The sequence below is a fragment of the Dryas octopetala genome, chromosome 6 (genome assembly GCF_963921425.1).
Source record: "Dryas octopetala chromosome 6, drDryOcto1.1, whole genome shotgun sequence".
In the NCBI taxonomy this organism is placed as follows: domain Eukaryota; kingdom Viridiplantae; phylum Streptophyta; class Magnoliopsida; order Rosales; family Rosaceae; genus Dryas; species Dryas octopetala.
In genome coordinates, this window is record NC_141371.1 from 8,928,058 (window position 1) to 8,949,799 (window position 21,742).

The window sequence follows — 21,742 nt, forward strand, 5'->3', positions numbered from 1 at the left end:
GGAGGGATATGGCAATTGGGGGCAATTCACCCAGTTTCTGCTAGCTTTGTAGGATGATAAGCTCGAATTTTCTTGGGTACGTATAAAATTGATGTTTATTCGATTACTTGTGTTTATTTTGGTTGATAAGTGGATGAATGAATACAATTGATGTTTTAGTATTTGATCATTGCCTTGTAGTATACATAAATTCAAACAACTGCTCATACAAACTCAAAAAGACCCAAGTTAGTTTGATGGAGCACAAGAACAAGTTAATGGCAACTGCAAGTTGTCAAGGTCAAGGAGGTTGTAGTGAGGGCAAAATATTGCTAGACAGAGTTAGTAATCTTCCAGACCAAGTTGCCCATCACATTCTTTCCTTCCTTACCATAGAAGACCTCGCTCGTTTCGGCTGTGTGTCCACAAGATGCAGAAACTTGTGTCTGTCAACTCCGTCGTTGGATTTCGATGAATTTTCCATCGATAATACATCAACGTGTGATGAACGGCAGAGGCTGTTGAATTGTTTGGATAGGTTCTTCTTTCGCCGTGGTCATAATAAGATACAATGCTTTTCTCTTCGTTGGTTTAGTCACTACGTAGATGATAACGAAACACCATGCTTCTGCGATGATGAGTATTTTCGAATGATTTCGTGGATCCACAACGCAGTAAACTGTGATGTTGAAGAGCTTGATATTCAAATGACAACTGCATTTGAGGTGGATCCCCTGTTTCCGTCCTTCGTCTTTGTTTGCAAATCTTTGAGGTCCTTAGTGGTGGACATATATTGTACGCTTCGTAAAGCGCCCTCCTTTGGTTTTTCATCTAATCTAAAATACTTGGAGTTGAGACATGTTAATATAGAAGACGAGGGTCTTTTCAAATGGATATCATGTTGCTGCAAATGCATTGAGGGATTACTTATTCGAGAAGTTCATGGGATAAAAAATATCACAATTCAAAGCTCGTCTTTGGAAAGTTTTAGTCTTGTGGGTGAGCAGTGGATTGACAGTCTAAACATCTCAGGCGAGAAACTTGAGGACATACTTATTGACTGGGGATTTCATTCACCTAGCAAGAAATCGTTAAATATTTCTGCCCCAAATCTGAAATATTTGAAATGGTCCGGGGATTTGATGAATCACCCAAATCTGGGAAAATTAGAATGCTTAGAAGAAGCTGAGATTTTTCTGGAGCCTAAAGTAGATGACTTTGACAACGTATTTGAGGTTCTTCGCAGTTTATGCAGGGTTAGAGTTCTTGATCTAAACGAAGCAACTATTAAGGTAAAGAGAATCGGAACCCTTCAGAATTTTGTTTTTCTGGTTTTTGGCAAAAACTATGTTTTTTGCAATTTGGACTGATCTTTATTTTATATTATTTCTCTGTGGCATGGGAATGATAGGGTTATCTAATTTATATGTTTCTTTTGTTTCAATATAGTTTTGAGCTTGTGTGATGGCATTGCTTTTACATTAATATATAATAGTCTCACTTCCTATCAAAATTAATAATAGTCTCACCTACAGGAATGAAATTTTGTTTATGCTATATTTTGTTGAAAAGAATGAAAAAGTCAACTGAGAAACATGATTTTGATAACATTGCAGGCTGCGTTCAGGGAAGGATCCATGCCAGCTCCATTTGATGATGTTTGTTATTTGTGTATGGATATTGGAAGCTTGGTTGATGAGCTAGTCCCGTCAGTGGTCTCTCTTTTGAGAGGAATGCCTAATTTGTGTACTTTATACATAGAGTGTAACCCACTTCTACATGACCCTAAAGTAAGTTAAATTTTGTGTTGCCTCTCTCATGCTTTTAAAATAAGGCAGCTTTCCTTTCCTCAGATTTGGTTTTGATAATTTTTGTAAATCTTCAATTGATTTGCTTGTTGTCTTCTTTCCTTTTTAGACATTTGGGTTTAATATGGGATACTGGAAGCTGCAAAACCTTGCTTTTATTTATCAGCTTAAGGAGGTTACTGTAGTGCTTTCCAATGGGTTTAATGGAGTTGAGTTAGCAAGGTATATGCTCGAGTATGCTCCAAATTTGGAGAAAATGGTCATAATCTATTTACCCCAGCAATCTATTGTTATAAAGATGTTAGACAAAAGCAGGATGAATTCGAATGCCACAGTTGTTTTTTCGCAAGTTAATGAAGGAGGAGCAACAAAGCAAGGAGGACTAAGATGGCAGGTTTGAAACTTTTAGAAGAAGTTATTTATGTTAATTATCGCAACCATAGTATGGATGTTGGAAGATCCATTGTGGCATTTCTATTGAATGAGAGGAGGGAGAAATCTGTTTTGAGTTTTTTTTTTTTTTTTAATCATTGGAAGTTGTATTATCTTTGTGTTGCACGATTAAACTGCATGTATTTGGCGTTGTTTTTGCAATGCAAAGACCTTAACGTACGACTCTATTTTAACTTTTAGTGGAATGTAGGCAATGCACTGTTTTTTTCTCTGTTAGTATGACTTTTAGTGGCATGTAATATGGTATTAGTTTAATGGCATGTATTACATATCTAATGTATAACAAAAAGGTAGTGGTGAACAATACTGAATAGATGACACGTGTCCCACCATTCATAATAGTGAGACATGTATCACTCATACATGATGGTGATAATGCTCATCATCACATTTTTGTGATGATGAGATTCATTTTTGCTTACCATAGTAAACACGTGTCCCACCATCCATAATAGTGAGACACGTGTCACCCATCTATGATGATGGTAATGTTCACCAATACTTTTTTGTGGTGAGTAAAAATGGACTTTTTCCTATGTATATAAACAATCTATGTTTTGAATTTTATAATTGCATTAGAATTTGATTTTGGTACTCTTGAACTTGCATTGAGTATTGCTTTTTCTACTATTTCAACTAATCATATTGTATATCATCTTTCTAATAAATGTAAGATCCATATAAGTGCTTCCATATGGATTTAAATTATATTAAAGAGAGGTAGTACATAAAATAATTTTTCCATAAAATGATCAGTTAATATAGTACAAATTATTTTATTTGTGTACTTGATAAACAGATTCAGACAATAACCATTTAATCTAATGGATGACAGTCGGGCTCTATTTGTTGCAAGTTATGAGATTAATGGAAAAAAAAAAAAGATACTAACATCTAGTAATGAATAAATTGAGATAGTGAGAACTTGTTCACCACCTTCTTTTACCATCCTAGACTCCTAGTTTTAAGTGGCCCCCACTTGTCCAATTTTTGTACGCTTTCATGTATAATCCCATCCACATGCATTTAACTTAAACCTTCCTGTGTGTATAAAGAAAGTATTGCTGATATAAGTATGAGCATTTACCCAAAGACGGTAATTTATCGGCAAGGTTACTATTTAATTCTAAATCAATTGTAATAATTTGCCATACAAGGCCCATGCCCATTTGTCAGGGTTTAGTGAACTGCAAATGCAGTTGCAGTTTTACAGAAAACTCCCATAAGCACAAGGGGCTCAACCTTGCTACAATGTACTCTTAGTTACTCAATTGAGTCAAGACAAAACAGTACATTGAAACAGCACGGCAAAACTAAATAACATAAATGTACACATTACATATCTATCCCTCTCATGGGGACAAAATGCCTAATGTACTTTTGATTGGATTGAAACTGCATAGTAAAGTTGAAGAGACCCTGTTTCTCTTGTTGAGCCCTTTGGAAGAAAAAGACAACCCTTGTAAACAACTTCTTCAACTTCATCAGAAAACCCATCTAACCCTTCTAATACATTCTTTTTTCATCTTTTGTGAAAGACAACTGTGGCATTGGAAGTTATCTTGCTTTTATTTAAAGTCCTTATAGCATTGGACTGTGCGGGTGAATGAACAATCACCATTTTCTTCAAATTCTGAGCATCCTCAAGGATATACCTTGCAAATTCAATTCCATTAGACCCACCGGAAAGCTCTATGGTTACCTCCTTTAGCTGATCAATAAAAGCAAGGTTTTGCAACTTCCAATATCCCATATTAAACGCAGTGTCAGAATCCTGGAAAGGCAACAATGCAACAAACAAATTAATTGAAAATTGCTAGAATAATAACAAGAAGTTCATACCAATTCTGAAATGACAAATGTAAAAACAACGTAGAGAGAGAGAGAGAGAGAGGCAGGACTTTTACTTACATCAAATTTAGAATGAGGGTAAGACTTTATGTCTAAAGTACTCAAATTAGGCATTCCTCCAAACAGAGAGACCATTGCTGGGACTAGGGGGGAATCAAGCAAGTTCCCAACATGCAGGGATAAATAACAAACATTCTTGAATGATGCTGGCATGGAACCTCCATTGAACAGAGCCTGCAAGTTATAAATTTAATTAAATAAGGGAACCAAAACACTTAAAAAACATGATAAAAATTATAATATATTAACCAAAATCAAGTTGATCAAATAATCAACAATTATATACTCAACAATCATCTTTGTCAATTTACTTAATCTGTCAACGAAATATTAGAAAGTATTTCATACTGACATTTCAAATCAAACTAGAGGCAATAAAAATGAATTTTCAATCTAGCAAGTGTGACCAGTATTAATGTAAAAGCCTAAAAAATATATCCTGATCAAAGAGTAGCGTCTCTTTACCATGGTGGTCTCTTTGTTTAGAATAAGAGCTTCAACCCTGCGTATACTGCAAAGAAACTCAAACAGAATGTTAAATTCATCTGCTTTAGGCACCAGAAGAAGCTCAGCTTTTTCTACACACTCTAACTTTCCCAGATTTTGGTGAATCAAGAAACGCCCTGACCATTTCAGATATTTAAGATTTGGAGCAACTATATTACACGACTTGTTGCTACCTGAACAAGATAATCCCCAGTGCATATGTATATCTTCAAGTTTCTCACCTGAGATGTTAAGATGGCAAGTATTGCAATAATGCCTAAAACTAAATGATTTCAGAGAGGAACTTTCAATGGTGACATTTTGTACCCCACGAATTTGTTCAAGATGTAATTCCTTAATGCATTTGCAGCAACATGAGATCCATTTGAAAAACCCTTCATCTGATATATCAACACAGTTGAGCCTTAAGTATTCAAGATTAGAGAAAGAAGCAAGTGAGGGTGCTTTAGGAATTGAACAGCAACCTCCAATAAATAGAGACCTCAAAGATCCACAAAGAAAGATGAAAGACGGAATGGGCAGTGTCTCCAGAAACATATTGATCTCAAGATGAAGGACTTCAACATTACACCTCGTAGCATTGTGGATCCACGTGATCATTCGAAATTTCTCATCTTCATAGAAGTTTGTTTGTTTCCAACAAGCATTAACCCAATCAATATGAAAGCGCTGTATCTTATTAACCCTGCGATGCACCAACAAGAACCTCTCCAAATAACTCATCAACCGTAAACGCCTACTACCAGAAGATCGACTCAGCTTTGGAAATTCATGAAAGTTTAACGAAGGAGTTGACAAATAAAGTTCTCTGCAGTTTTTGGAGACACAACCGAAACGAGTGAGGTCTGTTATGGGAAGGAAGGAAAGAATGTGATGAGCAACTTCCTCTGGAAGATTACTAAATCTGTCAATCTTCATACTCTCAGTTGTACCACTAAAGGCTCTAAGTCCTTGACCGCTGACGCCCATAACTTGTAGAGGCCAGTAACTTATGCCTACGTTCTATGAATGCTGGACCAAAATAGAGCAGGGGATTCAAGTGCAGAAACAAAACACCCACTACAGAAGAAGAAAAAAAAGACAAAAGATTCAAGTTACAAAATTATTTTGAAGAATCAAACTGATCACTTAATCTAGGCATTATTAGGCAACCGGTTAAAGAAATAAAGAAAATAGAACTATACAAGTTGGGTTTGGGGTTTTAAAATCATACCTCAATAAGATAATGAAGCTTGAGAGGAAAGAAACCCAACACTTTTTCTTGCTCCAGTTGAGACTTGGGAGATGAGACGAACTGTGAGACTAAGGGGTTAGGGCTGATTTAAGCATTAACATTTTTTTTGTGTTGATTTATACCCTAATTTTTTTAATCTTGATTCTTGGATTTATACCCAAAGACTTCTTGGCACATGGTAATTATAAGGTCAAAGTTTACTTTTGGTCCTGTTTGAGTTAGGTTTTATTTTGATTTCTGTAATTTTAATTGTATGATTTTGATCCATATAATTTGAGTTAGGTTTTACTTTGGTCCATGTAGTTTCAATTATTCTAATTTTGGTCCTCGTAGTTTGAGTTAAGTTCCAAAATCATAACAATTGAAACTATATAAATTAAAGTGAAACTTAACTCAAACTACATGGACCAAAGTAAAACTTAACTTAAACTACATGGATCAAAACCAAACTTTAGCCTAATTATAAGGCTTATTTTACGATTTACCACAAAAAATTGTCTTCCATTTCTAGATTACCACCTAAAAGTTTTTTTTGTTTCAGATTACCACATATAACTTACATCTCGTGTCCAATTTTACCTTGTTCCGTCAACCTTCTTAAAAAATGCTGACATGGCACGCTGGATGTGTGCCACGTGTCACATTTTTTCTTTTGTTTTCTGATTTTTGCTATTTTCTTATTTTTATAAACTTTGAAAATTAATTTAAAATAGCTCCGGACTTAGAAAGATAAATGAAAAATTCCTACGAACTTGTCTCGAGTAGTACTAATTTATTATGAGGTCAAAATACCAATTTTTCCTCTGAGTGTTTCCAAAAAATTTGGGAAATCGAAATTTATTTCTAGAAAATTAAATACTCTAGACTCTTTAGAAATTCTAAACTCTTTAACTAATACTAATTTACCATAGGGTCAAATTTTTTGGAAACATTTAGAGGGAAAATTAGTATTTTGACTTTATAGTAAATTAGTACTAGTCAAGATGAGTTCATAGAAATTTTTTATGTATTTTTCTGAATTTAAAGCTATTTTTAATTAATTTTTAAAATTTATAAAAATAAAAAAATAGTAAAAATCCAAAAATAAAAGTAAAGATGTGACACGCACATCCAGCTCACCACGTCACCGTTAACAGCACGTCAATATTTTTTACAGAGTAATTGACGAGATAAAATAGAACATAGGTGTAAGTTATACGTGGTAACTGGGAGGCTGCGACGAAGATAAGTATTTTAAAACCCATTTATTAATCTTCCAGACGAAGTTGCTCATCATATTCTGCCCTTGCTCAATTTTAAAGACCCTCATGTCTCTCGGTTCCGTCATTGAATTTTAATCTAAGTTTCTTGAAGAAATTACGTCCCTTGTGGAATCGATCGAGGGTGTTTAACTCTTTAAACAGGTTCTTGATTCATCGCGGGGATGCTAAGATACTGCGCCTTGGTATTTGTTGGACTGATCGATACTTAGATAGAACAACTGCACGTCAATATGATGAGCTTTTTAAAATATTCAATTGGATCCATAATGCAGTTAGGTGTAAGGTGGAAGTGCTTGACCTTCATCTCCATATATATCAAGTGCTACCATTGCCGTCTTGCCTATTATCTTGTCCATCTTTGATCAGGTCTTTAGTGCTGGACTTCGGCTTTCAGTACCCTTTTGAATGGCCGTCATCCTCTTAGTTTTGTAGAAACTTTGACGATTTTTTTTTTTTTTTGCAGAAACTCGGAGCTATTCCTCCGAAGTTTGCCATCTTAACTTCTCAGGTGAGAAACTTGAAGGTATGCATGTATATAGAGTACCGGGGATCTGACTCACCTCCAGGCTTCAAATCGTTACATATTTTTACTTCTTCATTCAGAAGGACCCAACAATCAAATGTGCGGGAGATGCTAGGGACAAGCAAGATGACTTCAACTGCAACACTTCTCTTAAAGGAAAAACAGATCGAGCAGTTGGCCAAGAAAGAAACTGAAAAGAAAAAGAGTTTAATAGTTTACAAAAAGATATTTATCTCGGATGTGATATTCTTCTATTTTAAATTTGTCTCGGCGGAATCGGGATTTAAAATTTGGGTGGGCTAAATATAGACAATTTTTTTTCTAATAAAAAAAATACATATAAAATATTTATATAGGAACATGAAAAAACAAAAAAAAAAAAGGCATAAATTCAATTTATACACATAACTATATATGCTATTTCAACGGAATTCACGAACTTTCAAATATTTCAAATATACATCTGATTTATTATGTAAATTGAAAAATGAAATTTCGTCCATCAATTTATTGAGAGATCAGTTAAATGTCAGCTTGGCTTTTGCTAACGGGGATTAATTGGCGACGTAGCACCAACTCAGCATACATTTCCCACCAAATGAGCAATACATGTCCACTTGACACGGGCCCACACACCCATCACCTCTTTCCCGCTCTTCGAACGCTCTCCTGACCATTTAGTATCCAAAAAACATCACATTTTCTCCTAAATTCAAATATAAATCTCTCACTTGTGTTCAATGAGCGAGAAAGAGATTATGAGTTTGTGGACTCGTATCAGGGGTTAGGTGGACCTGTGTCGCTCATTTGGCAAGAAATGAGTGACACCGGTCCACCTAACTCCTGACACGGGCTCACAAACTCTCACTCTCTCTATTATTATTAAATTGTGGGCTCGTGTCGCTCATTCGGCAGGAAATGTTTGCTGAGATAGCGCCACATCGTCAAGTAATCCCGGTCAGCAAAAGCCAAGCTGTCATTTAACTGATCTCTCAACGAATCAATGGACATAAATTTATTATTCAATTTAGATAATAAATCGGGTATATATTTGAAATATTTTAAAATTCATGGATTCCGTTGAAATAGCTTATATAGTTATGTGTCTAAATTGAATTTATGCCAAAAAAAAATCATGAAGGTCATGAAGGTATTGAGCTAATGGGCTAATGAAAAGTGATTATTAATTGTATTGGGCTCATAATTTTACTTCTATTTTCCTTAACTTTACACTTTTAATGAGTTGGGTTTTTATATAGAGTGCTGCTATTTGCACACCCTTTTTTTCTCTTTGCACACCCTTTCTTAAAAAAAAAAAAAAAAAAAAACCTCAAGAAAAAAGACCCTTATACCCCATCTATTTTTCTTTTTGCACACCCTTCCTAAACAGAAAAAAAAAAAAACACACACCCAAAAATCACACACCCCATCCCCCATCTCCCCCCCCCCCCCCGTACACACTCCCTCACCCACACACCCCATCCCCACATCTCCTCTCTCCGGCACCACCTCTCCTCTCTCCGGCACCACCCCTCCCCTCCACCAAGCCTCAGCCCCGTCTCACCCTCCCTCCAGCCCACCTCCTTCCCCTCCACCCAGCCCCGGCCCCACTCTCTCTCCTTCCCTAAAACTGCCATTTCTCGCCGCAAAATTCACTGTTTCTCGTCGGCGATATATCGATCTCTATCAAATTCTCTTCCTCGACGTGAAAATCCAAGCCTCTCTTCGAGCCACCATCCAAAGCAATCTCTATCAGCCCTTCTCTGTCTTCCTCTTCCCACTTGTAGCACCTCTTCTCCGGCGAGTCCCAAGCTCCGGTCGCCGAATCATCGCCGTCCGACGAGCTATCCGAGTCCGACTCCGGGTAATACATAGACAACGAAGGGTGCCTTTCAAGACCCAGAACTCGGTTCTCTTCCTTTTGACGATTCAAATTCGGGTCATTCTCATTCAGATCCAGCTCGTCTTCTTCACCTTCGGGCTCTTCGTAAATGACCTCTAGCGGTGCCTTCAGGTTCCACTCGACGAACAAGTCTTTGAAACACAGGTTCGGGTCGACAGAGAAAGGGAGGGAAGAGAGAAGGGAGAGAGGAGAGAGGGAAGGAGAGAGAGAGAGATGGAGGAGCCGAGGAGGGGCGCATGCGGAGAGAAAGGAAGATGGTGGTTAGTGGTGGCGCGCGGTGGTGGTGCTGCGAGGAAGGTGGTGCTGCGCGCGGTGGTGATTGGGCGAGCGGACAGAGGGCTGCGTGGGTGGGTGGGTGTGGTCGGGTGAGGGAGATGAAGGGGGGTGTGTGTGGCTGGGTGTGTGTGTTTTTTTTTGTCTGTTGATGGGGTGTGCAAAAGAGAAAAAATGGAGTTGGGGTGTGTTGGGTGAGGGTGAGTGTGGTCTTTTCCTTTAATTTTTTATTGTTTTTTAACAAAAGGGTGTGCAAAAAGAAAAAAAAGGGTGTGCAAATAGCAGCACTCTTTATATAATATGTATTAATTTTTTTTTAGCAGAATTAGCATAGCTAGACTAGCTAGTCATGCACCGAGTTCGGCCACTTCACTATTGATGCTCTATTTAAGTGTTTGGTGTTCCAAGTTCGTACGCTGTTTTAAGCATACGCACGTTTAGATCCAAAGCCTTAATCAATAAAAAATGATATATCTGAGGTTTTGGGACTAGAGGTTTCTGATTTCGATTTTTCTACCAACTAAAAAAAAAATGATTTATCTGTCTTCTACTGTGGTCATAAATCGCTCATAGCTGAACAGATGTAAAGGGGTTTTAGAGATGTTGGATCATTGCAATGGAAGTGTATTCTCTCAATGGTTGTCTTCCCTTTCTGATGGCAATGTCTATCAAGAATAATGCAGCAAATTTAATTGTTGTTTAATAGTTGCTTTCAGTAGCTATTTTGAGGAGTTTTGTGAAGTTTTTAGCTTTTTCAAAAGCTTAAATTGTCATGGTTTAATTTGTAAGCAATGCTGTTTGCAATGTTCAGTAATGTACACAAATTGAATTTGCGGAAGAAAATGGAAAATAGTAGTGAATATAATTAAAATTCTTTCCAAACTTCCTTACGGAAGGAGAGGAAGTGACTGTATGTTGGAAGATCATTGTGGCCATGCCTGTTGAATGAGAGGAGAAAGAAAGTTGTGTTATCATTTTAGAATTTATTTGTGTTATAAACTTAATATGGAAACCTTGTGCGAATGAAATGCATGAAGGACCAAATTGCTAGGCTTTGAGCAGATCTATGTACATGGTTTTATATTGGGCTGTTGCCTTGGTGATATTTCTCAAACAAGAAAAATGAAAAGTAAAAACAAGTGCACAGTATGTTGGAATAGGTGATGAGTTTTTTTATTGTTGTATTTGGAATGTGGGTGTCTTTGGCTCTTGGTTCTGTTTTTGCAATTTAAGCAGATGTTAAATTGCATTATCTTTGTGTTGCACTTTTAAACTGCATGTAGTTGGCTTTGTTTTTGTAATGCAATGTTCTATCTCTTATTCATCCTTCTGTGTCTAATTTGGTGGTTGCTCAGGATTGGAATATTCCGAGGTCTAGTTCTGTTGGTTGGCTAGTTTCTTGTGTTGCCTCCATTTTGGGTAGCTTGCTGTGTGTTATTTATTCTAGGTGTTTACCCAGTTTGCTCCTTATTTGCCTAGAGTTTCTTTTCCTCTAGGCTTTGTTTGCACAGGGCTTTATGAGCATTTATACCCAAAGACTTGGTAATCTAGCAGAAAGGTCATTTGATTCAATTCTAAATCAAATGTAAAGGACCTCCGACATCCTTCAACTTAAGGCATCACCCAAAAAGACCTCATAATGTGCTATACAAAGCCTGTGCCCTACTATTATGATTTATAGTTCCAGTGCCCATTTGTCAGGCCTCAGTGAACTATAATTGTAGATTTACCAGAAAACTCCCATAAAAAGACAAAGCCAACATAGGAACAAATGGCTCAACCTTAAGTGGAGGTCCTTTAATTCACCATATATCCTCAAAGTTACTACAATGTCTTCTTGATTACTCAATTGAGTCAGACGAACCAGTACACCAAACCAAACCAACATGTGCATCCATAGATTGAAACAGTACAACTAACCAAATAATATAGATGTACATATTAAAGATTTTTCCCTCATTCAATAGAATGCCAAAATGAATCGACCATACCCTCTTATGGGGACAATATGCCTAATGTTTTGAATATATTGAAACCGTACAGTAAAGTTGGAGAGAGATTGTTTCTCTTGTTGAGCCCTCTGGAGGAGAAAAGATAACCATCGTAAACTACTTCAGGTTTATCAGATTTACCAATCTCCTTGCTCTTCAAAACTTCTTTTTGGATCTTCTTGAAAGACAAGTGTGGCATTGGTTGTCATCTTGCTTATATTTAACTTCCTTGTAGCATTAGACTGTTCGGGTGAATGAACAATCACCATTTTCTTCAAATTCTGGGCATACACGAGGATATACCTTGCAAACTCAATTCCATTAGACCCATAGGAAAGCTCTATGGTTACCTCCTTAAGCTGATCGATAAAAGCAAGGTTTTGCAACTTCCAATATCCCATATCAAACCCAGAACACTGGAAAGACAATAATGCAACAAACAAATGAATTGAAAACCTCAAGAATAATTACAAGAAGTTAATAATGACAAATCAAAAAATAACGCAGAGAGAGAGACAGAGGCATGTCTTTCACTTACATCAGCTTTAGAGAGAGGGTAAGACTTTATGTCTAAAGTACTCAAATTAGGCATTCCTCCAAAAAGAGAGACCATTGCTGGGATTAGGGAATCAAACAAGCTCCCAACATGCATACACAAATAACAAACATTCTCTAATGATGCTGGCATGGAACCCCCCTTGAACAAAGCCTGCAAGTTATAAATACAATTAAATACGGGAAACCCAAAAATGCTGCAACAACTGTAATAAAAGAAACATATGCAATATTTTACCAAAATCAAGTTGATTCAATAATCCATAAATAGTCAAGAGTTGAAACTCTATGTCATATTTGTCAATTTACTTCAGTTGACAATTATTATTACAAAGTATTTCAGACTGACAATTCAAACCAACCTAGAGGCATAAAAATGTATTTTCATTCTAGCAAGTGTGACCAATATTAATGTAAAAGCAGTGTCATCATTCATCTGAAGATAAGATAAATAAATTAACTAACTCTTATTGTCAGGATGTAAAAGATTATATACGATCTAAAAAAAAAAAAAGCCAAGAGTAGTGTCTCTTTACCATTGTGGTCTCTTTGTTTAGAATAAGAACTTCAGCCCTGCCTATACTGCAAAAAACCTTAAACAGAATGTTAAGTTCATCTGCTTCAGGCACCAGCAGAAGCTCAGCTTTTTCTAAACACATTAATTTCCCCAGATTTTGGTGAGTCGACAAACTCCCTTCCAATTTCAGATATTTAAGATTTGGAGCAAGTATATTCAACGATTTGTTGTTAGGTGAATCAAATTGCCAGTCTATATGTATCTCTTCGACTCTCTCACCTGAGATGTTAAGATGGCAGATATGATCCCTGAGATCAGTATGCTCAAAACTAAATGATTTCAAAGAGGAACTTTCAATGGTGACATTTTGTATCCCATTAACATGATCAAGATGTAATTCCTTAATGCATTTGCAGCAACATGAGATCCGTTTGAAAATCCCCTCATCTGATATAGTAACAAAGTGGAACCTTAAGAATTCAAGATTAGAGAAAGAAGCAAGTGAAGGTGCTTCAGGAATCTTACAGCTCATTTCCACACATAGAAACCTCAAAGATCCACAAAGAAAGACAGAAGACGGAAACAATGGTGGCTCCTTAGATACATAGCTCTGAAGATAAAGGAGGAGTTCAACTTTATACTTTTGCTTAGATACATAGCTCTCAAGATGAAGGACTTCAACATTACATTTTACGGCATTGTCGATCCAGGTTATCATTCGAGATTTTGCCTGTCTACATAAGCTTGTTCTTGCTTTCAAATGATCAATCTCAAAAACAGGAAAGCATATATGAAAAACCTGTATCTTATTAACTCCACGATGCATCAAGAACCTATCCAAAGAACTCAAATTAGTACGGGTGGATATATTTGAACCAGAAAATTCAAAATTCAATGATGGAGTTGACAGATAAAGTTGTCTGCATCTTTTGGACGCACAACCGAACCGAGTGAGGTCTGTTATAGCAATGAAGGACAGAATGTGATGAGCAACATGGTCTGGAAGATTGCTAAATCTGTCAATACTCACACTCTCAGTAGTACTACTACAAGCTCTAACTCCTTGAGGCCGACAAGTTGCAGAGGCCAAAAACTTATGCCTACTACGGTCCATGATGAAAACAAGATCCTCTACCAGGCAGCAAATAGCAGTACCTACTACCAAGAGAAGAAAGGGACTCAAGTTTTGAAACAACAACACCCACTAGTCACTACAGAAGAAAAGAGGATTCAAGTTACAAAATTGCTTTGAAAAATCAAACTAACGACTTAATGTAGGCAGATATCGGAGGCAATGACATTAAAAGAAATTTACAAAAATGGGCAGTTGGATTTGGGGTTTTGAAATCATACCTTAAAAAGATGAGAGCTTGAGAATGAGAGGAAACCCAACAATTGTTTTGGCTTTGGAAGTTCAGACTTTCCTTGAACGAGACGGACGGTGAGAGAACAGGCTCAGGGCCAAGAGGGGGAAAAGAGGAGAACACGGTACGAGAATTGATAATTGAGAAAAATGAAAATTGTGTTGTAAACTATTATGTACAGTGGCTGTCCACTAGACACCACATCCGGGTTTACCAGACCCCTGTTTCCATGGCTATATAAGGAAGGGTGCCTGGCCTTCATTTACATACCAATAGCCATTATACAGAGCTCCCATCTCTGCTTCATTTACACTATTATATCACATCACAGTTAACCAATCATTTCACAACACGTTATCAGCACCACTGTTCTTAAATAAATACAATAAAATATAGAAGATGATTTTCTTCTATGAATTATTCCAGTACCTGTAGCAGATCACCAGCAGTAACAAAGTCCAACGGAGTCTGGGTTTGAGACGCGAACACCGATGATGCCGATCTCGCCGATGGTACCCGATCGCCGTGTTCACGCCGAAAAGCACGCCTCCGGCGATTTTAGAGAGAGTAGAAAGACTGAAAGAGTAAGAGACAGAAGAAAGGAGAAACAAAAAGAAAGCCAGCAAAGTGGCGTTCATCATAGATTTAAGGAATATATACATGCTTTATATTTATATATATGTATATATATCACATGATGTGGCTATTAGTTATTTGTTTCAGTAACTTTTTTGATTCCTTAACTGCATATCAATACATGGTATGTATGATTAATATAGCATACATGTTAATTATATCCAGTTACAATTTAACTACTATACTGTGAAGCTATTTAATTATTTATTATCTTGTCATTATAAAAATTATTAATGATGTGATAAATATTACCAGTCTTGATCCTAAAAAAAAAAAAACTTGATTAAAATCCAAAAGATCCTTAATCCCATAAAATAAAATGAGGGCAAGAAGATCCTCATTATATAATCAGAATTTATTCTTGATTTCTGTGGCATACAAATAAATAGTACGGTACAAATGAATAATACTGTATGCGTGAATAGTAATGTACCCATGAATAGTGTTTTCGAATGAACAGTTCGTGCACATGAATTGTGATGTACGGATGATCATTATTGTATATTCAGGATATAAATATCCTGGACTTAAAATACCGAACTTAAAAGATTCTAGAAATATAATATTAAAAGCAAAAAGTGTCTTAGTTCGTATACCATTAAAAGAGGGCAATGGCGCATCTGAATAAGATGAAAGACCATGTTTTTCTTCAGATACCACATTCATGCGGCATTGAAAAATGAGTATGCTAGAGGATGCAACCAAGGGACTAGATGTCTGATGGCCGACCCCACGTACTTGATGGTGTTTTCTTCTGCTTCACTTTCGATCATTGCACATGATTGGTTATTGCTGCAAGCTACATATATTGCAGAGTTGACTAAGGTCATCCTAACACCATACATATTCTGAAAAGCTCATCAAATTGTCTTGCATTGCTTAACCAGAGTCAATCCAACGAATATGAAAGTGTCGTATCTTAGTCTCCCCACATTCGATTAAGAACCTGTCGAAAGAATTAAAACACCTTCAATCGCTTCCACATGGGTAAGTCCAAGAAACTTTCATCATCAAAAGTCAAGGACGTCGTACGGAACAGAGAGACACAAGTGTCCGCATCTTTTGGACACACAGCAAACCCGAGCGAGGTCTTCAAAGGCGAGGAAGGAGAGAATGCGATGAGCAATTGCTAAATCTGCTGCTCACAATATATATTATTCAACTCGATCATGCGATGAGCCTGTTCTACTAGTACAGGTTCCTTGAGCTTCACAGCTTGCGGCAGCTAATTCAATAGAGTTGAATGAGAGTAAAACACTCGTTGCTCTCACCACCGGCCCATTTCATTATAAATGAGAGGGATATGATTCACACTTACTGATCATACACTTGGAGGGTAGTTCATCAAGTTGGACCCACGCAATGTGTATCAATAAGTGTTAAATGAAAGGGCAAGAGGATTGATTGATATCATATGGGTTGGAAGTTTGGCAAGTTATCATAGAGTTGATAGTTGGAATTTCTCATAAGGATTGCTTAACAGTATGTCACATATATATGTATATTTTTTTAAAAAAATAGAAGATTATGTGACATGCAGAAGTGTAACTCAAATAGATTAGGGTGGCACGAGTATGATACGAGCACGATATAAGCACGAAGCAGACAAATAAATGGATTGGGCCAATTTTTTTTAGCAAGAACGGTACAAACTTGAGCATAAAATGTGCTAGAATTAAGTACGAACCATTTAGCATTATTTAAACAAAAAAAATTTTCCAACAAAATAATTTAAATCTCCCAAAGAAAACGTTGATATTAAATTATAAGAAAGAAATGAAAACTATCTTAAGATAAATTTTTTCATCTTAAAAAAAAAAAAAAAAGGTTCATGAGCCGGGCTGTTTAAGGCACAGCACAAACACAAATGACATGTTAAGCGCGGGCCATGCGGGCCCAGGTCTAAAGTAGGGTGTCACCCTCCTACAGTACTGCTCCTCCCATTTAACCCTTCTTGGCCTCTTTCTCCGTCGCATGGTTGTAGCTATCGCACTCAGCCTCCTCTTATCTCCCAATTGTCTAAACCGCAAAGAGCCAAAAATGAAGTGTTAGGTTTGCTAGATCTCAAGGTATGATTTTGAAACCCCAAACCTAACTGCCATTTTTGTTATATATATTACCTTAAGGAGTTTCCTAATGCTTAGTGTTTGTGAATAAATCCACATGGATTCAATGGCCAATCACAGACCAACACGTGGCACACCAGGTTCCATTTTTGCTCTGACTTTTCAATGGTCAACTTGATCAGACCCAGCCATCTATGTCATCATCACAGCTTAGCAATGCCAACGACATGTACATATGAGATCGGCTCTTACTTCCGGGTCACCCGTGTCCGATCCGAACAAACATTAGGATCCACCAGAAATTCGAGAGATCATCTTTTTCGGATACCATCAGTTCGGCTCGGATTTGGAGATCATCTTTCTCCCGTCACATCTCAACCATTAAACATTCTAGTAGAACCTGGAACATCACTTCCAAAATCTTCAGCTCGGATCACTCGACCATTGGTTCGGCTCGGCCCGGACCGGCCCAATGACCGGTCATGATCAGACTTGCTTTGACAATTTTGTCATCACCGAATCATCTCGACCATTGGTTCGGCTCGGCCCGGTCCGGCTCAATGACCAGTCATGATTGGACTCGCTTTGACAATCTTGTCACCACTGGATCATCTCGACCATTGGTTCGGCTCGGCCCGGTCCGGCTCAATGACCAGTCATGATTGGACTCGCTTTGACAATCTTGTCACCACTGAATCATCTCGACCATTGGTTCGGCTCGGCCCGGACCGGCCCAATGACCGGTCATGATCAGACTTGCTTTGACAATCTTGTCATCACCGAATTATCTCGACCATTTGGTTCGGCTCGGCCTAGGAACTGCCTCCTGTCGATCCAAACCTATCAACACTTGCTCTACACTTGGAGAAATCCATCATGAAGTGGACACCCGGTTCGGCTCGGCCTTTGGTGATCATCCTCTCAAATTCTAGTCACAGCCAACTACGACTTGAAGAGATCATTACCTACCGGATTGGCTCGGCCGGCTTGTCCATGTCCGATCCGATCACACATGGGTTTCTTTTCTACACATGAGAACATGTGTTCGGATCGGCTCGGCTTCCCACCGTCATTCTAAAGAAGATCACGTTGGGACGAATCGCCATACTCAAGTGCACCTGACAGGACTCTCTGACAAATGAGACTTCCTAGCTCACAGTCATGACTATTGGGGCATCCCAGTTTATCTTCCATCCTTGCATTCAATGCAGCATTGAATGTAAAGATGGTGAGTAGCTGTGCATGCCACTATTCATGACCGAACGTGTGGCCTCTTCTCAACCATTCACCCTCATGCAGGTAACTTACCCCTCACCATTTTCTTTGCCTATATAAGCTGCCTTATGTGCACAAAAAGGGGGATCTAATACACAACTTCACTCACCAAAAAGCCTATCAGAATATCCCCTACTTGCTGAGAATAAACCCAGGAGATCTTACCTTGTTCTTCCTCATTCTCCCCAGTTCATCACATGTTATTCCTTGTTCTTACACAAACACCTCCAAATACACATCACTGACTTCATCATCGGAGCGTATTTGGCTGGTACCACACCGGTCCATCTCCTTTGATCTTGTGTTCGTGCAGGAAGATCTCGGTTTAACCTCCACTTCATCATCCAGCAGGGCTTCAGATCAGCCAGATCATCTATTCTAAGTTGTTGCATCTCTCTTACGGAAATTTGCATCAACACTTAGATTAAGTGATCGATGAGTTTGATTCTTCTAACTAATTTTGTAACTTGAACCCTTTGTACTGGTATTGTTGTTTTGTTTGTGCACTAGAATTCAAAATTATCTTCCAGTGAGAATTTTTGTTTGTGCACTTAGAATCCCCTTTTCTCTTTGTACTTTTGTAGTAGGTAATGCTGCCTGCATTCTTGTGATTTTGTGGCCTGTGTGTCCGGCGCCTCTGCTCGATCTCAACAACAATGCAAGCTGCTGCAGGCGACCGATTCAGTAATCTTCCAGGCGAAGTTGCTCATCACATTCTTTCTTTCCTCACCTTCAAAGAACTTGGTCCACTTGGCTGTGTGTCCAAAAGATGCAGAGAGTTTTCTCTCTCAGTTCCATCATTGAATTTTGATCATGAAAGCTGCTTGAAGGAATTATCCTATCGTAAGCGATTGATGGTGTTTAACTCTTTCGATAGGTTCTTGATCAATCGTGGGGATAATAAGATAGTGCACTTTCGTATTCGCTTTGAAATTAAAACTGGAAGCAAATATGATGAGGTTTTTAGAATATTCAATTGGATCCATACTGCAGTTAGACGTAATCTTGAAGTGCTTGAGCTTGACCTTCAACTCCTTACAGATTGGGTGAATCAGCTAGAATTGCCATCTTGCTTACATTTTTGTTCATCTTTGAGGTCTTTAGTGGTGGACTTTAGTAATAACAAAGTTATGTGGCCATCATCCTTGGATTGTTTCCCTAATCTCCAACGTTTGAAGATGAGAAATGTTAAAATATTACGCGGGGAGTTCTTCTGCAAATGGATCTCATGTTCCTGCAAATTCTTTAAGGAATTATGGCTTGAAAATATTCACGGGGTAGAATGTATCACCCTTGAAAGCTCGTCTTTGGAATCATTTACTTTTCTGCAGGAAATGATACCCTCTGGTTATGACTATGGCCTCTGCCATCTTAACATCTCAGGCGAGAAACTTGAAGACATGCATATAGAGTGGGGTCTTGGTTCATTGCCTTGCAGCAGATCGTTAAATATCTTTGCCCCAAATCTTAAAAATTTCAAATGGAGTGGGATATTCATAAGCGACCGAAATCTGGCGGTAAAGTGTTTAGAAAAAGCTGAGATTTTTCTGAATCCTACGGTAGATGATTTTACCAACATATTTGAAGTTCTTTGCAGTGTAAGCAGTGTTAAAGTTCTTATTCTGAACAAAGAGACCACAAAGGTAATGAGTAGATATATAATTTATGCTCGATCAACATTTGTTTGAATGCCATGTATGTACGTAAAGTCTTGAGTTCTAAGTTGAAAGGTTTTATTACTTTTTTTCAGTTGGTACTGTCCAAAAAAAAGTTAGTTTGAAACATACAATTTATTTGAAAATGAAGTAAAGTGAAAAGATTCCCCTCTCTCAGAGAAGTAAAACTTGAGAAACAAAGGTTTTTTTTTTTTTTTTTCCTTTTTGGTTTAAAGCAATGGAAGCAATGTGTTTGGTTATACTTTGGTTATTATTATCCATCTAAATGTTAGGAAGTTTATTGCAATTTTTTTGAACTTAGCTTACTTTTTTCTTTTCTTTTCTTTTGGGACAAAGAGCAAACTTTGTTACTGTCTTTTGTTATAATTAATTATCTACCTTTCTCTATTCGAAATTAATTAGTATAACCATATTGCAGGCTCTATTCAGGCTCGATCTACTTTTACAAGATGTACCATTAAATAATATATGTTATTTGGGTAAGCTTGTTGAGAGCTTGAGTGATGATCTAATCCCGGGAATGGTCTCTTATCTTAGAGGAATGACCACTTTGAGTACTTTGTGCCTAAAATCTGATCCATCCTCCTCATTCAACCCTATGAAAGATGCTAATATTGTAAGTTAATATATACTTATGTTTGCCAAATAATTTTTAATTTGTTAGTCTTTATATTCTTTTGATTGATTTTCTTGTTGATTATCCAGTCATCTGGGTTTGACATGGGATACTGGAAATCCCAAAACCTTCAATTTATCTATCATCTTAAGGAGGTAACAATAGAGCTTTCGAATGGTAGTAATGAATTGGAGTTAGCAAGGTACATTTTGGAGAATGCTCAGAATTTGAAGTTTATGGTCATTCTTTATTCAGAAGGACCCCAACAATCAAATGTTGTGGAGATGGTAAGGAAAAGCAAGACGATTTCCACTGCAACAATTCTCTTACAGGGAAAGCCGATCAGTTGTCCAAGAAAAAAGCTGAAAAGAAAGAAAGTTTAAAATTATTTATCGAAAGGATCCATATTATTTTTGGTTACGGTAGAAGGATAAAAAAACCTTCAACTATTATAATTCAAATCAATTTTTTGGTTACCATCAAAAGGCTAGGACATATTTATATTGTAATTCTGTTACCTAGCTTTAATGTTGATTGATACAGTAGTGTGACATTTTTTTGGATGTGAAAACCCTATCTTGATACATTTCAACTTTAAATTTGTTTTCACTAGTGATACTCTATAACTGAACAGATTTAACTGAACCAAGTAATTTCTTACATGACATGTGATAAATGTTTAGGCGTGAATTTGACATAACATATAACAGAAAAAGAATTAAGACTTCATCACTTATCAGTTATCACATAAGAAAATGTGGATAAAAATTAAAATATAAATCTAAAATTAAGGTGTACATTGTAGAATTTTGGATATTGTAAATAAAAAGACCCAAACTAAATGGGTGCAAAATCTGATTTAGCTTGATATTTTCACCGATCAGAAGATTATGAACTTTAGACTTTAGAGGTTGCTTGTAAACAGTGTAAAGTACCATTTCTCTCCCCTGTATTTACAAGTTTTTGGTCCCGTCATTGGTTGGCTACACAACAACTATTACTATACTGGGTCCCCACATTTGAAGGGTTGTTGAAAGTTGAAACCAAGTCAGCCACTTTCAACTATTCGATCACGTTGTTTACGTGTGTCGGGCATATAGAAATGGTTTGACTAAAAATATTCAAATGTAGGCTCGACTCCTTTGGCGGGTTTGGATCCAATTGCTTCGGCACAAATTTGTGTTTTGGGTCTT

The 21,742-nt window shown here is 37.3% G+C and overlaps 5 protein-coding genes across 11 annotated transcripts; 2 read left to right on the forward strand and 3 right to left on the reverse strand.

Annotated features, from left to right (window-relative positions):
- Positions 1–236: 236 nt before the first annotated feature.
- Positions 237–2,187, forward strand: LOC147282072 (F-box/LRR-repeat protein At4g14103-like). Its single transcript, XM_086248169.1, has 3 exons — positions 237–1,271; positions 1,596–1,769; positions 1,897–2,187. Exons 1-3 carry the CDS (start codon positions 237–239, stop codon positions 2,185–2,187), a joined length of 1,500 nt encoding a protein of 499 aa, XP_086104295.1.
- A 1,575-nt stretch (positions 2,188–3,762) lies between these two features.
- On the reverse strand, positions 3,763–5,658 carry LOC147282073 (putative F-box/FBD/LRR-repeat protein At1g78760). Its single transcript, XM_086248171.1, has 3 exons — positions 4,617–5,658; positions 4,152–4,325; positions 3,763–4,014 (listed from the first exon to the last, which is right to left on the reverse strand). Exons 1-3 carry the CDS (start codon positions 5,625–5,627, stop codon positions 3,763–3,765), a joined length of 1,437 nt encoding a protein of 478 aa, XP_086104297.1. The 5' UTR covers positions 5,628–5,658.
- A 3,643-nt stretch (positions 5,659–9,301) lies between these two features.
- Positions 9,302–10,789, reverse strand: LOC147282074 (uncharacterized). The gene is made up of 2 exons (XM_086248172.1): positions 10,745–10,789; positions 9,302–9,685 (listed from the first exon to the last, which is right to left on the reverse strand). The coding sequence occupies exons 1-2, from the start codon at positions 10,787–10,789 to the stop codon at positions 9,302–9,304; spliced, it is 429 nt and encodes a 142-aa protein (XP_086104298.1).
- Positions 10,790–11,722: 933 nt separating this feature from the next.
- LOC147282075 (F-box/FBD/LRR-repeat protein At2g04230-like) lies at positions 11,723–14,885 on the reverse strand. 7 transcript variants are annotated; one of them, XM_086248249.1, is made up of 5 exons: positions 14,710–14,885; positions 14,270–14,592; positions 12,936–14,127; positions 12,383–12,553; positions 11,723–12,260 (listed from the first exon to the last, which is right to left on the reverse strand). In XM_086248249.1, the coding sequence occupies exons 3-5, from the start codon at positions 14,028–14,030 to the stop codon at positions 11,982–11,984; spliced, it is 1,545 nt and encodes a 514-aa protein (XP_086104375.1). In that variant the 5' UTR covers positions 14,031–14,127; positions 14,270–14,592; positions 14,710–14,885; the 3' UTR covers positions 11,723–11,981. The 7 variants fall into 7 exon arrangements, with proteins under 7 accessions (XP_086104375.1, XP_086104379.1, XP_086104378.1 ...); XM_086248253.1 differs by lacking the exon at positions 14,710–14,885 and having other exon boundaries at positions 12,936–13,195; positions 13,442–14,127; positions 14,270–14,698; XM_086248252.1 differs by lacking the exon at positions 14,710–14,885 and having other exon boundaries at positions 12,936–13,363; positions 13,442–14,127; positions 14,270–14,698.
- A 4,028-nt stretch (positions 14,886–18,913) lies between these two features.
- Positions 18,914–20,932, forward strand: LOC147282076 (putative F-box/FBD/LRR-repeat protein At4g03220). The gene is made up of 3 exons (XM_086248173.1): positions 18,914–19,900; positions 20,352–20,549; positions 20,639–20,932. Exons 1-3 carry the CDS (start codon positions 18,914–18,916, stop codon positions 20,930–20,932), a joined length of 1,479 nt encoding a protein of 492 aa, XP_086104299.1.
- The last annotated feature ends 810 nt before the right edge of the window (positions 20,933–21,742 follow it).